The following is a 19,228-nucleotide window of genomic DNA, read 5'->3' on the forward strand; positions in this document are numbered from 1 at the left end:
CACCAGCACCAGCACCACCAACACCACCACCAACGCCGCCGCCGTCCCCCTCCCCCCTTCCACCTCCCCCTCCCCGCCTCCCCCTTCCCCCCACCCTACGTCCCCTCCCCCTCCCCGTCTTCCCTTCCCCCCACCCCCATCCCCCTCCACCTCCACCTCCACACAGAGAAGCATAAACAGAAAATTAACAAATTCAAGCACAAATTTAACACAAGCAGAAATAGAAAGCAACAAATCAACAAATCAGCAACAATAATATTCCACAACAAATTTCACAAAAAATCTAATTCATAGAATTCACAGAAGAAGAAGAAGAAGAAGCGGCGGGCGGCGGGAAGAAGAAGCGGCGAGCGGCAGCGGGAAGAAGAAGCGGCGGGCGGCGGTGCGGCGGTGGGGTCGGCGGTAAGAAGAAGAAGAAGAAGAACCCTCTCCCCCCCTTTTCTTTCTTTCTCTCCCCACCCACCCCGCTTCTCTGTATCTCCCTTTCTTTCTTTTTTTTTTATTTTATATTTATTTTATTTTAAAATTTTATTTTTTTATTAAAATAGGGGTAGTTTAGGAATTAAGTTAAAAATTTTATTTAAAAGGACGATTTTAATACGAAAAAAAACGTTAAGGATGATTCTAAATAAAAAATTAGATGAGAGACGGTTTCGAATCTGGCTGAAAACTTTTGGGACCAAAACCATACTTATCCCTACATATTTTATTAGTTGGGTGTTAATGTTATGTGTATGTAGTTCTTAAATTTTTTTGTGTTGTATACTAAATTTTTTTGTATCATGCATCAAAATTTATGTGATGTGCATCAAAATTTCTATGTTCTAGTTTTCTTAACATATATAGAAGAAGAAAAAAGACAATAAAAATGATAATAATGATAATAATAAAGGAGGATGGTGAGAAAAAAATAGAAGAAATTAAACAAAAACAATAAAAAAAAAGGTGGTGATAACAATGACAATAATAAAAAAAGAAACATATAAAAAAAAGAAATAACAACTATGACAATAATAAAGGAGGAGAAAGAAAAAAAATAAAAAAAAACAACAGCACCTACTTATGTATACGGGAGAAAAAAAGCGTGTGATAACTTTGTTAAAAAACAACATAAAAAAAATATATTCATTTCAGGGTCAAATAATTTAATATATAAAATTTTTTCAATGTATTATTAATCACATTTTTTTCATAGTATTGTATAAATTTCATATTAACAAAATTAATCGTAACTAAAATTTTAATTTTAAGTTTTTATATTAATAGAATTTTTAAAGAGGCTAACATGATGTGGATTGTGTATTATCTATTATGTATTTCTAATTTTATAATTAAAATGTGTCATATGTTATTCTTTTATTGTAATTGGGATCAATTTTTTCTCTCCAAAATTAAAGAATTTTCTCCTCTTTCTTCTTAATTTTACAACCAAAATGTATCACATGTCACTATCTCATTGCTTGGAATCAAACCTTTCCCTTCAAAATTAAAGAATTCTCCTATCTTCCTTACTAATTTTACAACCAAAATGTGCCACATGTAACTCTCTCATTGCAATTGGAATCAAATTTTTTCCTCCATAAGAAATTCTCCCCTCTTCCTTTCTAATTTTACAACTAAAATGTGCCACATGTCACTTTCTCGTTGTAATTGAAATTAAATATTTCCCTCCTTCTTACTAATTTTACAACCAAAATGTGCCACATGTCACTCCCTCATTGCAATTGAAATCAAATCTTTCCCTCCAAAATTAAAAAGTTCTCATCTCCTCCATCTTCTTTTCTCTATCTCTTTCATTCATTCAACCACTCTATCTCTTTTATATATCATTATCAATACCAATGACTAATTATTAATTTGACAATCAAAATGTGCAACATGACATTTTGAAATATACCTATATTATATATCATATATTACTATCTAATTTAATAACCAAATGTGTCACATGACACTCTCTTATTAAAATTGAGAAAAAATATTTATCTTTAAAATTAATAAATTTCCTTCCTAAATTATTTCATCTACCTTTTTCACTCTATATATATTTTATATTTTATATTAGTAATTTGACAAATAAAAATATGTCATTCAATATTTTTTATTACAATTAAAATAAAATTTTTCTTCTAAAATTAACAAACTCTTACTCTCACTCTCACTCTCACTCTCATTCTTCATCTTTATATTTCTCTCTCTTTTCTCTCATTCTCTATTTTTTCTACCTTTCTGTTTTACAGAAAACAAAATTAACAAAATAATATAATTCAAATAAAAAATATTATTATTATTATATGCATATTTTTTAATTTTTTATTTAGTTTTAAATTTTCATCGCTTATCTTTCTAATCTATATTTTCATTTCTCTTCTTTCAAATATTTATTATATATAATTTGGAGAGAATACTAATGTTATAATTAAAAGTTAGAATCAAGATTCAATTGTTAAAAAAAAATTTTGAGTTAATTTTATAACTAGCAGTATAATTTTTTTATGCTAATATCTAATTATATTTTTATATACATAGAGAGAAAAATATTATTTTTAAATAACAAGTATAAAAATTAATTATTTCTATTTGTGCAACAGACTTAACACCTAATTAAATGTAAAAGTATACATGTTAAATTGTTTCAAAGTTTAGATAATGAATATTAAAATTAATTATTAATAAAAATTAGACTTTTTTATATAAAAATAATAACTAAAAATCTTATTATTTGATTTTTATCTATAGAAAAATTGGTCTTCTTAGCCGAAAATTTTTGTCGACGTACAATTTTTTTTGTAAAAATAGTTTGATTTTATAAATTTTTTGTACTATGCATAATTTATACTGTTAGAATAAAGTAGATCGTAATTTTAAAAAAATTATAGTCCCATAATATTATTACAGATAAAAATATTAATATATTATATTTGTTATACATAAAGTAAAACCGTGCTATCTCTGCTAAGTATATATTTTTTAAAGTAATCATGTTAAATATACATACAAAATTGTTATGAGCACACTTACTATTCTTAATTGACAAAATAAAATAAGATAAGATAAAAGTAAAAGTATGCCTCATATCCATGACATGTTGACAAGACAGAGATGCACAACTCCATCTGGCTTGAAGCTGCGACAAGGACTGGAACTGCCTCCGCTTTTGGACAAGAATGCGTAGCGAGAGAAAGTCTTATCGACCGATAGCGACAGGGTTGACTTAGTGTTTGGTCACTTCCTTGCTTGGCTACCTCAGTAGGCCCTATCGTAGGGGTGAGAAAGCAGAACTCCTAGCTTTTCGAGAAAGGCCCCGGAGAGCAATCAGCGATCTCACTGAATGATAGATAGAGGGTCTCCGGTATCTAGGATGGATGTCAAGTGTTATGATCCTCCATTGCTGCTCGGTAGTGGCCTAAGGATGTTTTCAGTCAATCCTTGCACTACTTTCTAAGGCTTTTACGGCGTGCAGGTGGATGTACTTATAGTATAACTGTCGTTGGAAGGGACTTCTCGTACTTCAGGCACTCCAGGAGCCGATAGACGATACGAACTAGGGATCTCACCAAGAGAGAACAAGCATCCAAAACCATCTATAGGCTGGCAATGGGTAGAATAGGATAGGATACCTTAATCCTATATGCGGGTTGAAAATTTTATTAAAATTCTATGTTATTCTATTCGCGAGTTTAAAATCTCTTAACCCTAACTCTACTTACATCCTACAGTTCTAAATCCTACTCTACTTACAGAAATATCAAATTTTTTTAAAGTAAATATAAAATTTAATCATTTCAAATTTTATATATATTAATAAATGCTTTAAATTACTAAATTAACTAACTAATTTAGTGGTTGGTCACTTAGGTGTGGGTAAGATAAAGTAGGGTACACCCTAAACCAAGGTTGTCAAACTCGCGAGTTTAGGTAAACTCGTGGAGCTGACCTAGACTCGACTCGTAGACTCGTACGAGTTTACCTGTTATACATTTTTTATAAAAAAATATATATATCATTTATAATATATATATTTACTCAGATATAGACATTCAAACTTAACAATTTCAACATCAAAAGTCAAAACACATAATAAATTAACATATTACTATAATTACAAGTTACAACAAGTACTTTAGATCACACATTTAAATCCTTCATAAGTATGTATCTAGTTCAAGTCAACATAAAACACACAATCAAAACTTCATAAGACACAACCAAAAAACAAAAGAAAACAACAAAGCAACAATTAAATGTTCTAATAAAGTCTAAAACTCAAGTCTTCCGGTATCTTCATCTTCCATGGCATCAACATCATCATCTTCACCATCTTCATCAGAAACATAATTTCTTTCAGGCTCAGGTTCAACCAACAAAATCATCATCATCATTCACATGTTCCTCTATCCACATGTTCATCTTATCCCTAAAAATCAACAACCCATATAATAAATTCAGATTCAGATTATATTATCCACTAACTAAATTCAGATTTCAGATTCAGTTGATAAATAACAAATTTAGATTTCAGATTTCAATTGCCAAGTGATGAGTGATCCATTATCAAAGTTGAATTATAATTATTCATAACTAACACTAACTAAACTAACACTAACATTTCAGTAAACCACACATTTTAACCATGAAGCATGAAGCATGAAGCAGCATCATTTTACTAACTTATTAAAGCATGAAGCAGCATCAGTTTAATTTTTTTTCCCATCATATCAAATCTCATTAACCTATTCTGTGTATGATTTAAACTAAACTAAAAAAATTTTAAAAAGTTAATATCAGAAGTTCAAAACCAAAATTGCAGAATTCAGACCAAAATTATTAATATTTGAATTTGTTTAAAAAAATTACCTTGGAGAACAGGAGCAGAATTGAAGCAGATTGGCAATGCAGAACAGGGGCGACAAACAGGGGAGGCCGGGAGGCAAACGCAGTGAAGCAGAAGTAGAATTGGAAGTAGATCGCAGAAGAGGGGCGACGGCCGACAAACGCAGAACAGGGGCGGTGATGAACAGCCTGCCGTGAATCGTCGAGTTCTCCGACGTGGGTGGTGGGCTGGTGTCGGCGATGTAGGCTGTAGCACGAGGAACCTTCACCAGTTCAGGACATCAGGACACAACGATGGGGGGTGGTGGGCTGGTGGGCGATGTCGGCGATATACCACGACTCCACGAGGAAAACTGGTAGTGGTTAGGCGAGGCGACAGGCGAGAGCTGAGGGATCCGTCCGCCCTTTGCGTGGCGGCGCAGACAACGGTGCCGGTGGATGGTGGTGGCCTCAGCGAACGTTGGAGAAGAAGAAGAGAGTGAGGGCTTGGTGGTGGTGGAGAATGAGGGCGCCGTTTTCGAATTAGGGTTACTGGGTTAGTGGTTTGGTTAGCTGTAATTTTTTTTTTTTTGGCCCAAAATGACGCTGTTTTGGCGAAAATGGGCACCCAATTCAAACTCGCTGACTCGCTAGTAAATTCGTGAGTTTGAGCGATTCTGTCCGAATCTAGCTAAGTCTACCAAAAAATAAGTTTATGTCCGAGTCAACTCGATTCCACTACCTAAACTCGTAAATTCGTACGAGTTTACGAGTTAACTCGTGAGTTTGACAACCATGCCCTAAACCCTATCTGCCGGTAGGTTATGTATTGTTAATCCTGTCATCCATGCACCCGCACTTGACTATCACACGAAGCATAATGCCATATGTATTGTCAGATATGATAATTTGGATTTCTTTCTCTAGTTTCTAGGTTAACTATGCTTATATGCTTATGTTCAAATTGTATTTTAATCTAAGTTAAGCCATTAAAAATTCAAAAATTGAATTGATGTGAAAATTAAGCTGAAATCACGTGCTTTTTTCTTTCTTTTTTTTTTTGGACTGGGCATGGGCCAAATCAGGTGCTTTAACTCACTAATGGCGTAGGTCGTAGTCTAGATCAAGATTAATACTAATTGCTAATCCACGTGGATCGGTCACCTTCATAGCTAGTTTTATTTCAAATACTTTTTCAGCTAAATTATTTTTTCTAAACACTCTTTTACTTTATTTTATTTTTTGAACAAATGAAAAGTTTTGTCTATTACAAATTAAATTTTATATTTTTATTCTTTTAAAAATTGGAGATAAATGGGACACTTTTTTCTTAATATCTTTCGAATGTAATTATCAGCTCGTACATTTTTCTTTTCCATACTAAATACTGCAATAAATTTAGCTCAAATTTAAAATTTTGTGTTGTATTTATTACTTCCAAATTAGATCTCGCAACAATTAATTTACTCTAATATTTTTTTTTGGGTATAGAAACACAAACACTCAAGTAATCAAGTTCATTACCAAAGTTAGTAGTAGCATTTCTTAAAATTAAAGAACTCAAACTCTTAGGACAAATATAATGAGAATTTAGCTAATATATTTTTATTAGTATAAATTTTTAATTTTTAATTTTAATAAATATATTAAATGTATTGAAAATTTTTGTAAAACAAAATTACTAACTTTAACATATGTTATTAGAAATGTTAGTTAAATTCAAATAATAATTAAATATTAAGCCATTTTTTTAATTTAAAAGGGGTCAAACTCTACTCCATATGACAATCAATTAAGCTTGAAGACCCATTAATGAAAATAGAATCAAACCAACAATAATATACCGACTCATTTTATGTAGCTTTTTATAACTTCAAGAAATTTAAAATTAAGAATTATTTTTCTAATTTCGAAAGGTTACGCATTATATTAAAGGGAACAGGGTTATGTAGCGTGGGATGATGTTGGCAATTCTAGAGTACATCGTTTGTACTTTAGCGCTTCCGATTATTTCAGTGTTGCAAACCCACCTAAGATTTTTTGTTTTCAATGATTTATTTATTGTTTTAAAAAATGTCATATGTTATGTAAATATTAAAAGATTTAGTCAATACTAAAAATATATATTTATATAAATTATTTTATATAAATAATTCATTTTAGTGCGCATCTAAATAATTATTTTATTTTATTTTCTATTGAGTTTATTATTTTTAATATGTTGTTAGTAAAAAAATTTTTAATATTTATTTTTCTACTAATATTTATAAGATATTTTCGTTAATACTACAATAGATTATATAATTTATATGTTATATTTATATATATGTAAAATATTTTGGTACTGAAGGTGACTAGAAATTAAAATTTTTAATTCCTTAATATCATTGTTATTTTCTTGTCTTCATAAAAAAAATAAAAATTCTTATTTTCTTCTCTCTTTCTTTCTTTCTCTTTTCTTTTGTATGTTTCCCTCTATCGATCTTCACGGCCCTGTTTCTTTTTCGATCCCTCTCCCACAAAATTAGGGTTTACAAAACACACTTTCTTTCTTCCTTTCTTCTTCCCTCTTTCCGCCATCTCCGATTTTATGTCCCCATCACGGAACCCTCTATTTCAGCTATTTCCAGATCCATTCTCCTTCTGCTTCAGCTCAATCTTCTCCTTCTGCTTCTAGACAGACATGTTTTGGAAGCTCGCTTCTCTCTCTTCCTCCTCTCCCGTGAGTTTCCTTTTTTTTTTTTTTTCTCTTTTTTCCCTTTTCGTTTCCTTTCCTTTAATCTTTGGGGTTTATTTTGTTAATTCCAGCTCCGTTCTGCTGATTTTTTACTTTAATTGCGTCAATTATGCTGCATTTAAACTTCGCCTTCAATTATTGTGCCCCCTTTTTCTCCCTTTTCAATGATTTAAGCGTCACATAGCTCCCATCATCCCTTTAGATTAATGTTATTGCTAATTATTTAGCAGTTTTTTTATGGAAGCAATAAATTAATTATATGTTATCTAATAAACTGCGCTAACAGCTCCCTGTTTTATTAATTTCCCGTTGGATGTGGATTGAGTTTAACTGTAATGGGTTTTGCGCTTTTCTGAAATTTGGCATGAATTATGTTGCAGCAGCTGATGATGTTATTTACCACCCTGTTTCCTTTTTTTGTGGAGGATTTCAATTAGAAACTGTAGATGCGTTTAGTCAAATTAATTAATCTTTTTCTATGTAATTGACCACTTTTATGTATTCTCTTATTGCCGAAAGGGCGTGTTTGGAGGTCCTCTACTGTAGGATTTTAATTTGGCTTTGGAACAGTGAGCAATGAAAAACCCTTGAGCATTATAAAGCTAGCTAGCACACTCATTTTACTGGGGAAATTGAGGCCTATTTATTTTTCTAGGACTAGAGTTTGCGCTTTACCCTTTTTGGTAGATTTTTAATTCTGAAACAATTTGTGCCTGCAAACTTGCTTTACATGGTTAGAGTGGACTTCCATTTTTTGAGTCTCGTAATTGGAGGTCCGGCTGTTTAATTGGCAACAGCAAGAGTACCTTAAAGCTTGCGTGCCTTACTTTCTTGTTCTATTACACTCTTTGTAACCCTTGAAGCGAATTTTGTGTTGCCGTTCTGTACAGGTGGAGGCAATATTAGACAAGGAGAATTTCACTTTGGAAGAGCTTCTTGATGAAGAGGAGGTGATCCAAGAATGCAAGGCCTTAAACAGTCGACTCATCAACTTGTATGTCTCATTTCCCTTCCAGAAACAAATTTCATAGTGTTGTACATGTTTTTCATGCTTACCCAATTTTCATGCCCACCATTTTCATATGATTCAACAAAATTAATTGATAATTTGCCATTTCCCTCTTCTTTAGTCTGAGAGATCGAGCTCAGGTTGAACAGTTGTTGCGCTACATTATTGAAGAACCACCAGAAGATGCTGAAAGCAAACGAACCTTCAAGTAAGCAGTAATAGTAGAATTTGTTGCTAAAGTACTTCATAATCACTGCTTAAGCCTTCTTGTTTACATCTGATCATCTTTCTTGTCCTTAGGTTTCCATTCATTTCGTGCGAAATTTTTACATGTGAAATTGATGTCATTTTAAAGACCTTGGTGGAGGAAGAAGAGGTTTCTATTTCATTACATAAATGAAACTTCTATTTGAGTTTGAATTTATGCAGAAATTTATTACTGTATTGATTTTCCTTTCATATTCTTGTACATTCAGCTGATGAACTTATTATTCTCCTTCTTGGAGCCTAATCGTTCTCATAGCACCTTGTTGGCTGGCTACTTTAGCAAGGTATATGTTTGACAAAGTTTCAACTTCGGCTTACAAGGATAAGATTTTTTAGTTGTGGCTTATCTGATTTTTATGCTGTTTTACAGGTGGTTGTTTGTTTAATGATTCGAAAGACAGTGCCACTTATGAATTATGTTCAGGTAAGTAAAACTTTGTAATACTATACTAGTTTGATAATTTATCTTGATATTTAAAATTTAATGTAGTGACAGAAAAGCACAAGCAGATTGTTTACTTGTCAGCTTCTTTATTTAAGGATTTCTTAGTGTGCACCATAATATAATTAATGTATAGTATATGTTGTCTCCTTGTGAAATCATATTTCATTAATGATTCAGAACACTCTTTTCAGGCCCATCAGAATGTTTTTCGCCAACTGGTTGATTTAATTGGAATTACTTCCATTATGGAGGTATACGATTCATCTACTTGTTAGTAATATTAGCAATACCGTGATCTGATGATATGCTGGAATGGAATCTGAGATAAGTTCTTTGCACAGGTTTTGATTCGATTAGTTGGTGCTGATGATCATGTGTATCCCAATTTTATTGATGTGATGCAATGGTTGGCTGACAGCAACCTGCTTGAGATGATTGTAGATAAATTAAGTCCATCTGTAAGTGAAGCATTTATCTGTTTATGTTACTGTAGCCAGCTTTGCTCATTAGCTGTATTAGTGGTGCTAATGCACTTATTTGGCATATATCATAATGTTCACCATGTCAAGAGGAGACTAGTTTGTTAGTTATTGGTATCTATGAGATATTATTTAACCTACTATAAGAAATCATTTTGTACTTTCACTTTTTTAAGTGGTTCATGCCATGAATGAGTTTGTGTGTTGAAGCCTAACTAATGGATCAGAGGACTCTTCAACAAGCTTGATATTGGCCAGAGCAAATCTAGATAGTTTGTGAAAAGTCCAATTTGTTGATATAAACATTTTGCATCATTGTATGCATTTGATATTATAAGCTTTCTTCTGCCTTGTATTTTGTTTGCAACTTATCTGACATCTACTTTTCTATTTGAACCAGTGTTCTCCTGAACTTAATGCTAATGCAGCTGAAACTTTATGTTCAATAACTCGAAATCCCTCATCTACTTTAGCAATTAAACTTTCAAGCCCAAGGTTTGTATTGCAAGGCCTTAATTTTTCTCCTCCCCTAATATGTTCTGAACCTGTGAAATAATATTTCTATTTGTATGCAGTTTTGTTGCAAAAATCTTGGATCATGCATTGGAAGATTCACAGTCAAAGTCTAGCCTTGTTAACTGCCTTTCAGTGTGTATTTCCTTGTTGGATCCCAAAAGATCAGCTATTTCAGCCCCCTTATTTCATTCATTCCGAAGTCAACACATGTATGAGCCACCGATTCCTGTGAACCCCGAGACTGTTGGTGCAATGCTTGCTAAACTTGGTATATCTGAATTCATGTCTTTTGTTATATATAAGGCTATTTAGACCCATCTTGTCAAGAATTTCTGTTTTAAATAATAGTTTCAATTTTTTTATATTCCATCTATTTTAGAACGTTATGGAAGAAAATGAACAATCACATTTCATTTGAAAGGTTATAGGTTTCAAGAATGAAATGGTTGTTAGGGTACAAAATTTATCATTTATTCAAAAAAATCCTTACATCATACCAAAAGTTACGTTTTTCCTGTTGGCAGGTGATTTGCTAAGGCTTTTGAAAGTATCATCTGATGAAAAAATATTGCCTACAACATATGGAGTATTGCGACCTCCACTCGGGAAGCATCGATTAAAGGTTGGTTATTGTGTTCATATTTTGAATTTGATATGCTGGATATCCGCATTAGAACTAGGTTGCAGTTGATCTGTTGAGGTTGAACTCTTGCTCTAATGATCATTTTCACTGTTTCCTCAAAATTTAGACATTTTCGCACAAATGTATTCCTACCCAAGGGTAACACTGATAATTGAACTTTGAAAGTAGTTTCTTTTCTGACCTGTCTGCAATATATTTCAGATCGTTGAGTTTATGGCAGTAATTTTGAAAACTGGAAATGAAGTTGCAGAAAATGAAATGGCCAACTCAGGAACCATTCAAAGAGTTATTGATCTTTTCTTTGAGTAAGCATATTTCATTTTTTTGATAGTTGATGTTTAGAGAAGCCTTGATACCTTGTGTGGATCTTTTAGAAATTGTTTATTGCACTAACGATATTTTATTTGATCTATGTGTGATATACTATTACAGGTATCCATTCAATAACTTACTACACCATCATGTAGAAAGTATCATATTTTCATGTTTGGAGAGCAGAAATGATGCAATTGTTGATCATCTTCTTCACGAGTGTGATTTAATTGGAAGAGTTATTAGTGCGGATAAAGATTCTATTCTCTCTGCTGACAAAAATCTGGTAAATGGAACTTACTGATTGGAGATTGTCTTGGTCATGACTTAATTGTTACTGTTCAAGCCTTATTTATGGAACTCTTCAAAACTTTGGATGCAAGAAACATAATTTGCTTATACTAGATCCTAGTTATCCTGATTTTCTATTGTATTGAATCAAACTGGAAAATGACGCATAGATAAGCTAGAGTGATAATGCCTAGTTGTACACTTAATCTCCATGTTAACTTTAAGCTTATTATTGCCTCTTCATTAAACTGGTGCTATATTGCAGCCTACTGTACCTGCTACCGGGAAACGGGCACCACGCGTGGGAAATATTGGGCATATTACTCGAGTTGCTAACAAGCTTATTCACTTATCACATAATCGAAGCAACATACTTTCATGTCTTCAGGTTGGTTATGTATTTTTTCTTATGTATAGAAAATTCCAGCCTTTTTGCACCGGAACTCCTATTTCTTTCTGATGAGTAGTTAGCCTGTGCATTTTTAAATTATAATTTCCTTATGAAATCATGGACAAGCTAACAATTTGAAGAAATATCTTGCTGCTGCTTCTAAAAAACCATGTGGCTGATCTCATTGATAGAAAGTTGCTTTCTAATATATGTAACTTCCATGGAAATCTTGCAACTTGATTCAACGTCTGCAGGAAAATAATGAGTGGAATGAATGGCAAGCTAAAGTTCTTCAGGAACGTAATGTGGTTGAGAATGTTCATCGGTGGGCTTGTGGGTAAGTTCTGATCATACTCAACCTGTTCTAACACAGTTACTGTTCCGGAGAGGATCAAGATATTTTTGGCATTTAAGAAATTTTGGGTGCTGACTATGATATGCTTAGTAGTACTGTGATCAAAAGTTAGATTTTATTTTTTGAATAAGGGTTCTGGATTGCATATTTCATTGAATGAAAATGAATCATGTCTGTTGTGTTACCTTCATTTTAACTGTTAAAATAAAATTTAACCACTGAAGTGAGGTTATGATTTATGTGTATACTTAGTTATCCTGTAGGTTGATTGACATTTCTTTTTTCCTATATGTGCAGGCGTCCAACTGCTTTACATGATAGGATGAGGGATAGTGATGATGATGACATTCATGACAGGGACTACGACGTTGCAGCTTTAGCAACTAATTTGAATCAGGCTTTTGGATATAAAATTTATGGAACTGAGGATAATGAAGAGGTTTGTAGTTGGCATCCTCCCCTGGGTGCATTCATGTTCCCATTTTTGTGTGTATATATGTCTATTTTCTATTCCTTTTTCCTTTTACAGTGTGCCCAAGGTGGTTTGGGCACTGAACTTAAATGCCAGACTAATTCTTTGATTGGTTTGGTTGCAGGAAAATAACGGCATTGAGCGAGATGATGAGGTAGATATTTTGTTTACTCTTGTTAAGTAATGTATTTCTTACTTTTGAGAACCAGTATTCTGTCTCTTAAAAATGTGTCCATTTGGAGATTGGATGGCTATCTATTTGCTATTCTGGCCCTGCTGGTCTTTTTAGCACAGCTTGCATGTGCTGTAGTTGTTTTACCACTGGATCATTAGTTGCCCTTTGTCATTGTCACCAAGTGATATGGTCATTGTCTTGTGCATACTGCATAAGCACAAACTTCTGTTTACCGTGTACTCTTGTTAAATAATTTGTGGCTAATTTATCTATTGTACAAATTATAGGATGTCTACTTTGATGATGACTCTGCCCAAGTAGTCATATCGTCCCTAAGACTTGGTGAGGATCAAGGAAGGTGAGTCATTTTCATCTTACAGCAATTTTGTTTGGTTGGATCTGATTGTCCTATGGATTAATTGGTGATTATGATATTATTTTTAAGAAGTCTTGTGTGCGCATGTTATATTAAGTTAAAAAATTCTGTTCATTACTGGCATGCTGTGCATATATGTTTCTAGGTTTTCCCATTCACATGGTAACATTGGAACTTCTCTTCTTGATGTGTCTTTGTTACTTTGCCTACCTATGCTGTTCTTTCCCTTCATATACAAAAATTAATATCAGGGAAAGGATAATACAGGTGGACTGTGTAATGACGCTAAATCACATTTCAGAATTCAGAGTTTGGAGCTATACGTGATATTGCTGCAGAGTATAGTTTACTTGGGTCCTATGCATAGTTCTATCTGCATTTGTGCGATTCTGAAATCGTTATTGAAAAAGTTTGACGAAAGGAAGCACATTGCTGTTGCTCAATCTGAAATTATGATCTAATAGCTTCTTTTTTTCAAATTTATACATTCATCGTTTTTCTTTTTCTGAATGGATATGCATCATTGATCATCAATTTATGCTGTCTGTATGTTAATGCAAATGCATGGAAGTCGATTTGCATTTAACTATGATGCAAAAAATTAGAAGTGGATATAACATTTTTTATTTTATTTTTGGCAGTAGTCTGTTCACAAACTCCAATTGGTTTGCATTCCAAGATGACAGAATTGGGGATGCAGCTGGTGGTGCAACATCCTCAGAGATGATGGATGACATAAACCTGAGTGGTGCTACAAATGGTGGCAACAATAGTAGCGATGACGAGGTAGTGGTTGGTGAAGATGAAGAATTAGAAGAAAGCAAAAGTAACGTGGATGGTACATCTAGCTCAAGTATGAACTACTTGAATGGATTAAACGTTAGCAATTCCATGAATGGAAGTGAAGGTGCTTTGAACTTTGATGGTGAAAAGGCAAGTGCATCCCACGATATGGGATTCTTCAGGTTTGAGGCAACGGACAATGAGTTGTTTGGGGACAGACCTGAGTGGGGGGGATGGGGTGAACCTTCCAATATGCAAGTTGTTTGCTCAAGCTCAAGCACAAATCCCTTTGTGGACCACGATGAGACTGATAGCAATCTTTCTACTAAAACTCAAGCGGGCAGCCCTTCTCCTAGTTCCCCTGCCAACGGAGAATCTCTTCCTTCAAATGGATCGCCAGCTACCAATGATTCGATTGAAGAGGGTGTTGACGCAAGTCAAAGATCAGCAGCAGTACCCTCTCTATTTGAAGAGGATGTTGAATTTGTAGGTGTAGAAGTAGAAGGTACCGAGAAAGCTATGGATCAGGCTCTGAAAGAAGGGATAGTGGGGGAAGCAGGGCCATTAAAGAACATGGTTCCTAAAAAGTCAGAAAAGGAGAACTCTGAAGAGGGTGGCCCTGGAATGAAGGAATTTAATGATGCAAATTACTGGAGGGTTGATCAAGAGGTCGCAGTTCTGGAGTGATGGTGGAAATCTGTCTTCAATGTGTATGAAGAGTTTGATCTACACCACTGGACCTCACAAGCAAGGGCGTATGCAGCAATTACTGTACAGTATATTTTTGTTTCAATTATGTCCTGTTGTTTTGTATTTTACCTTTTTTTTTTTACTTGTCATCGCTTATTATTAGATATTAATCCTTGTTAATTATTTGAAGTTTTGCCCTTTCCTGTAAGTGATATATGGGTTCCCACTTCCCCATATTTATCGAATTTCATTTAGTCTGGTCCTGGTTCCATGTTGATTATGATGGTGCTCATATGTTACGATGCTCAAGTGTTTCTTGTAGCTTATAGATTGAAAATGCTTCAATGAGACAAGGACCATATACCCTCCCAATTCTCTTTAATGTAAATTACGAATCAATGTATTTGTAGACACAATATTTATTAGACTGGGTATCTCATTTATTCTTCATATAATTTCTCATTGTTAGGAAATATAAAATCCTGAAAAAAATATAATGGTACTCGAAATGGATCGAATTTCATAGCAATCCACCTATAATATGTAATATTAGGTTAACAATATCAATTAATTCCGCATATTGCTGAATTGTGCTTGTAGGAGGAATAATTTGCTTTTAACAAAATTCGGGCTAGGGACTTTAATTTAATATATTTTTGTTCCTATCATAATCCATGGCTAAATTCAACATACTACAAAACACATGAATCGTTGTCGGCTGCACATTTGAATTATTACATAATTCTGCAAGGCCACAATCCATTACAAGATGCGACAACTGCAGTACATGAAAAGAAATATTGGTTAAATAAACATTGCTCAATACAATAAGGTTGTAATATTAAGTTATTGCTCAGTTTAGCATTTAACCTTTTCTCAACTATGGCATTAAGTTACTTTTTTCTAAGAAAAAAAAATATTGATAAAGTGGCCATTATTCACCCCCAATATTATTATACTACGGTATTTTGTGTAGCTTTTAGTTTATCTTTTTTTCTCACAAGCCATGCACAAAATACTAATTTAAAAGAATAAATAAATCATTTTCATTTTTCAAAAGAAACAACGAAATTGATTATGAAGGAGATGTTTCATAATTTTCGTGAAGGGCTAAGCCAATTTCTCACGAGAAGTTCAATTGTGGTTAATCCATATAAGGTATAATTTCATGGTTGAATTGATGTTTGATGATCAAAATTCAAAGTCATATCCCACTTTTCCACGTAATAGGACTCACGGGACTCCTGAATATTGAATTTAATCTTCACCTCATTTTATAGAAGTATTTCTTAGGTTGTATATTTATTTAATTATTTGTAATTTGGTAAGAAAAACAACTAAAATAAATTGAGAGAGAAAGGGTCCACCGCACGGGTTGGTGGGTCTTGGAGGCCAATTTCACCATATCTCTGTCCCTAACTCGCTATGTATCAAGTTGATAGGAGAAGGCACTTGAGATTCTGATACCATGTCATAAAATCACTCATCTTACAAATTTAAGTTGATATAAAAAAGTAACAAATAATTTTATTCCTAACAAAGTTTTTCCATATTAAAATTCGTCAGCCTAATGTTGTTATTATTATTATTATTAATTATGAAGAGTGAAATGTGGGAGAGGGAAATGGGAAGATGCCACCCTATCCCAATGCAAAGAAAACAAGGTCCAGAAAGTACGCCATGGTGGCTGAAAACAAGGCACTTCAATTCCTTGGAACTAGTTTTCTGTCTTTGGTACCTTGTGAATTGCCATCACTCCCTCATATTTTTACTTCCTATTTCCACACAAACTTTGAATGCATGCCCCCCTTTGACCATTTGACTCATTCTATATTTTTCTTCATTTGCACTTTGGTTAAACCCCAAGCTACATTGTTTTTGCAAACTCACTCACACTGATCCCTCTTTAAATCACATGTATTACAAACTAAATACTTGGAATATGTTATAGTTATAAGAATTAAAATTAATTTACAAATTTACTACCCTTTTTACCCCTTAGATTAGTACAATAATAGTTTTTTTTAATTACTTTATCTGTTTATTCTCTGTCATCACTTATTCTAAGGCTGCTAAGAGTAGTACTAATAAGGGATATGACTGAAAATAAAGATAATAATGTTACATTTTAATCGGAAATACTTATTTGAGAGAATATTTGATTCTAATTTGATTAAAAATACTTGTTTAATAAATAAATATATAGTTTAAATATTTTTGGAGAGTAATTGTGTCACTCTAGAATTGATAATGTCACTCATCTATTGTATATTAATTCCAAATTACACTGAATATAAAATTTTATAAAAATAAAAAATAAAAAAGATGCATAATAATGTTATAAAATACACAAAAAATGACTATTAATTTTGAGAGTGACAAAATCATTCTTTATCCAATATTCAGTATTATAAATGTACAGAAAACATTGATACAACACGCAAAAAGCGTGTTGTTGCAGCTTGACACATGTCCTATACGCATTTTATGTGTTGATTTTTCGCAAAATTCATCCATCTATAATTACACTAAATAATCTCATTTTTAACTCGTATAAAAAAAAATTAGCCGGACAAATATGATGAACCATTAATCTTAAATGAAGATGAAGAAGAAGGAAGAGATGAAATAGGCATTAAAATTGGGAGGAGTCAAATCCCAAAACGCCATTAAGATGAGGAAAAGGCACAAGCATCAAAAAGGCATGCACGTGAAGCTTGTCTGTGAATGTGGTCTTCAAATTCAGGTCTCATCTGTTTAGGTATTGGTCTGGTCCCACTCCCACGTGTGGTTTGTTTAGGACTCTACACCAAAGCACTCTTGTTAAGGTGGTTTTCTTGGGATTGGGTTCCACCCTCTTTGTCCCTACTCTTCTATTCTAACCTCCTTTATTACAAACAATCAAATTTATTTGTGTTTTCAGTTTACAACACCAAACATCACAATTTGCTTCAACTTCAAAACCCATATCATGTTTTCTGCTTTTTCCAGATCCCAACCTCTGAATTCCGAACCCCCTTTTTTTATTTTTTATTTTTTTTATTTGGACTCATGAGATCAATCAATCCTCATCAAAGTCAGCCAACTGATTTGATCGGTAGTCTTCAACATTGATGACATAATAATTGAATAATCCTCCTCCCCATTAATTAATTCACTTAGCCAAATCAAACATACATTGTGAGTTAATAAGGCATTTTTCAATTTCTGGCTGAACTAACAACTTAATTAATTATGCAACTCACCACTCTAAAGAATTGGTTTTGGTCCAAACATATGTTCACACTTTGCACCAAAACCCCAAACCACGTTTGATCAACCAATACCCTAAGATTATGTTTGGTAACTTTTTTTAGAATAAAAATATCTATATCTATACTTTTATATATAATGAGAATATAGGTGAGAGTTACTGTGATATATATATATATATATAATCTATAAAAAAAAGGTTGATTTTGTAATTTAGAGAATTGAACTCATGATGTTTCAGTATAATATACTTACCATCGCAATTAATTTTAAATTTGTTATTATATATTATTCATATCGTGTCCCAAACAAATAAAGATAGGCCCACGAAAAATAAGGGGCCCAATCCATAAAGGAGACCTCTAATTCGTATCTGACCTCTTTAAAGAGATAAAAAGATCAGAAGCACAAATAAAAGTCTAGTTCTATTTGTCCAAACAAGTAAATTGTTTCCGTGAATTTCTCCATATATTTCTAGCTCCTTTTTAAGAAAAAGAAAATGGTCATCCACCAATAAAGATAGAACTACTCTAACAAAAGTGGTTAATGTTCTACTATAAATACCCTGACATTTCTCAAGTATAATTTATGTTCTAATCTACTAAAAAATCTGCCTAAAGCCCTTATTAACTTAAGTATCGGAGTCTCTTGCAAATACTACCCCCACCTCTTCAAGAGGAATTCGGACGGCAGAACCTCGGCGTAGGAACAAGTTGGATGCTGCCCCAAAAAGAGTCTGGATCTCACATCCAGGCCCAAGATCAATGTTTCAGAACATACGTTATTCTATTTAATTAATAAAAAAAATAAATTGATAAACACGTTAGCATTTATTAATAATATATATAAAGTTGTGCAATTTTGACTTTAAAAAAAAAAAGGTACGATGTTTATGTTTCAACATCTCTATATTTGTCTTCTCAAATTTAAATAGTCATCAAAATGTGACCTAATTGATCAACATGCATACTATTGGGTATTGGCATAGGCTAGGTTTAATAACATTTTGAAGCTTTTCTTTGATAATTAGGTTATTAATTGAGTGTACTAGTGATAGAGATGGGGCTAACCTACCATTACTATATGTCTTGCTAGTGAAACCAAACCATGCATATAATGAAGTAAATGAACAATGACGGTGACGGTGATTGTGGGGAGTTCCATGTTCCATTAATTGATTAATAACAAATAATGAGTGTGTGAACAACTTTGAAATTGAAAAT

General features: G+C 33.0%; 1 protein-coding gene across 2 annotated transcripts; it reads left to right on the forward strand.

The window, feature by feature from the left end:
• The first annotated feature begins 7,168 nt into the window (after positions 1-7,168).
• LOC107612745 (uncharacterized) lies at positions 7,169-15,203 on the forward strand. Of its 2 annotated transcripts, none has more exons than XM_016314469.3 (19): positions 7,169-7,534; positions 8,440-8,543; positions 8,680-8,766; positions 8,859-8,934; positions 9,035-9,109; positions 9,196-9,249; positions 9,462-9,521; positions 9,612-9,728; positions 10,150-10,244; positions 10,325-10,533; positions 10,790-10,887; positions 11,110-11,213; positions 11,341-11,506; positions 11,777-11,899; positions 12,157-12,239; positions 12,555-12,696; positions 12,854-12,883; positions 13,192-13,262; positions 13,922-15,203. In XM_016314469.3, exons 1-19 carry the CDS (start codon positions 7,496-7,498, stop codon positions 14,748-14,750), a joined length of 2,562 nt encoding a protein of 853 aa, XP_016169955.1. In that variant the 5' UTR covers positions 7,169-7,495; the 3' UTR covers positions 14,751-15,203. The 2 variants fall into 2 exon arrangements, with proteins under 2 accessions (XP_016169955.1, XP_016169956.1); XM_016314470.3 differs by having other exon boundaries at positions 7,199-7,534; positions 13,925-15,203.
• Positions 15,204-19,228: the final 4,025 nt, after the last annotated feature.

The sequence above is a fragment of the Arachis ipaensis genome, chromosome B8, assembly GCF_059453495.1.
Source record: "Arachis ipaensis isolate K30076 ecotype BB chromosome B8, ASM5945349v1, whole genome shotgun sequence".
Taxonomy (NCBI): Eukaryota; Viridiplantae; Streptophyta; class Magnoliopsida; order Fabales; family Fabaceae; genus Arachis; species Arachis ipaensis.